Raw genomic sequence first — 1,582 nt, 5'->3', positions numbered from 1 at the left:
CTTTCCCTGTAGAACATGCATCTGTTTGAGGGGTGGTCTCATTTCTTTCTGCTAGTCTGTGAGCAGCTTAAGCACAGGAACCAGGGCTCATGGTCATAAATTCATAGGAAAAGAAAGCCAGAAAGCTAGAGTTGGTGAGGCCTGACATCTCCCTGTTTTTGCAGATGAGGCCATTCAGACCACGAGTGGTTAACAACCTGCCCAAAGTCACCCATCTGGTTAGAGGCAGAATCACGTTCCTGGCCCGGTGGTCCTTCTGCAGTGCTCTGCTTCTTCCTTAGTGGCACCTATTAAAGTGGGCAGGGCAGGTTTGATGGGTGAACCTGTGTATGTGTGTGTACGTTAGAATCTGTGCTGGTGAACAGGGGCACACCTGAGTGCACAGACCTGTGTGTGTACGTGTGTATAGACACGTGTGGACCCTCCTACCACCAGTCAAGGTCTCTGTCAAGGGGGCTCCAAGTTCATGTTGCTGGCTGGTTGGCCAGGCTCGTCAGGGTCAGAACCACCGCCGTGTCCTCACCCCATCCACAGTACCAGTCCATGACCCAGCCCCTGGCAGGTAGAGCTGTACCTGGGAAGCACGCAGGAGAGGGGAGGGGTATTCACATCCAGTCATGCGCCTTTCCTAATGAGTGTGTGATCTCAGCTGCCCTGCTACCCAGCTGTGTGACTGCCCGGTGCTTCATGTCTGTCATCTGTGAAATGGGGCTAATAATAGCACTTACCTTTTAGGGTTACTTTGAGGATCAAGCCCTGTCAATATTTATGAAGAGCAGTGCCTGGCTCCTGCTTTATAAGTGTTCTCTGTTACTGCTATTATTTTAGCTACTGCTACTAATCAAAGAGATTGCACGAAACAGAGAATACTACTGAGAGCACTTAGATGCCCAATCTGGGAGAAGAGCTTGTGGAGCCTCAGAGTTGAGAGCAGTCTGGAAGGGCTTCCTGGAAGGAGTGGGCTTTGGAGGGTGGGGAGAATTTGTATTGGGTGGGAGAAAGGAAGGAGAGCTTACAGAAGAGGCTTGGTAGAGTTGCTGGCAATGGGGAATCTGGATTTTGAGGCCAGAGCCTGTGGACAACGAGGTTTCCCTTACAGAGAACGAGACGTGAGGGCCAGAAGAACTGTGTCTGGGCTAGGGGTGAGGCTGCAGGGTTAGCAGCTTTCCGAGGCCCTCGGGCCCCCCTACCATCTCCTGCTCACTCTGTCCTGGCAATTATTTTGTCTTCTCTCTGGGGCAGAGGCTGGCAGGGTCCCAAACCCACACCTGGGCCCAGTGGAGGAGCGTCTGGCCTTGCATGTCCTCCGGCAGCAGGGCCTGGTCCCTGAGCACGTGGAGTCCCGGCCCCTCTATAGTCCCCTGCAGCCAGACATCGAGCAGGTAGGACCTCCACCCTCGGGCCCCAGAGCCCCTGACCCTCAGCTACCCCTCCCCAAGGACAGCTTGGATATCCCAGAAGCACCAGTGGAGACCTCAGGATTTGGCTAATCCCTCGTTGTGGAGTTTCTACACAGCCTGAATGGTTACCATTGTTGGCCTACGAGGGGACCTCTTGAGCCTGGTCCCCCCCCCCCCGGCTG

At 54.4% G+C, this 1,582-nt stretch overlaps 1 protein-coding gene across 14 annotated transcripts in view; it reads left to right on the top strand.

The window, feature by feature from the left end:
- Window positions 1-1,582, top strand: part of DYSF (dysferlin) — a 229,745-nt gene that overhangs the window by 204,284 nt on the left and 23,879 nt on the right. For all 14 annotated transcript variants that reach the window (XM_007453392.1, XM_007453388.1, XM_007453390.1 and 11 more), the window contains one exon: window positions 1,243-1,382. In XM_007453392.1, the coding sequence (XP_007453454.1) occupies window positions 1,243-1,382 (140 nt within the window). The remainder of the gene's footprint in view (window positions 1-1,242; window positions 1,383-1,582) is intronic.

The sequence above is a fragment of the Lipotes vexillifer genome, unplaced genomic scaffold, assembly GCF_000442215.2.
Source record: "Lipotes vexillifer unplaced genomic scaffold, Lipotes_vexillifer_v1.1 scaffold253, whole genome shotgun sequence".
Classification (NCBI taxonomy): domain Eukaryota; kingdom Metazoa; phylum Chordata; class Mammalia; order Artiodactyla; family Lipotidae; genus Lipotes; species Lipotes vexillifer.
This window is presented reverse-complemented; position numbering and strand designations above follow the sequence as displayed.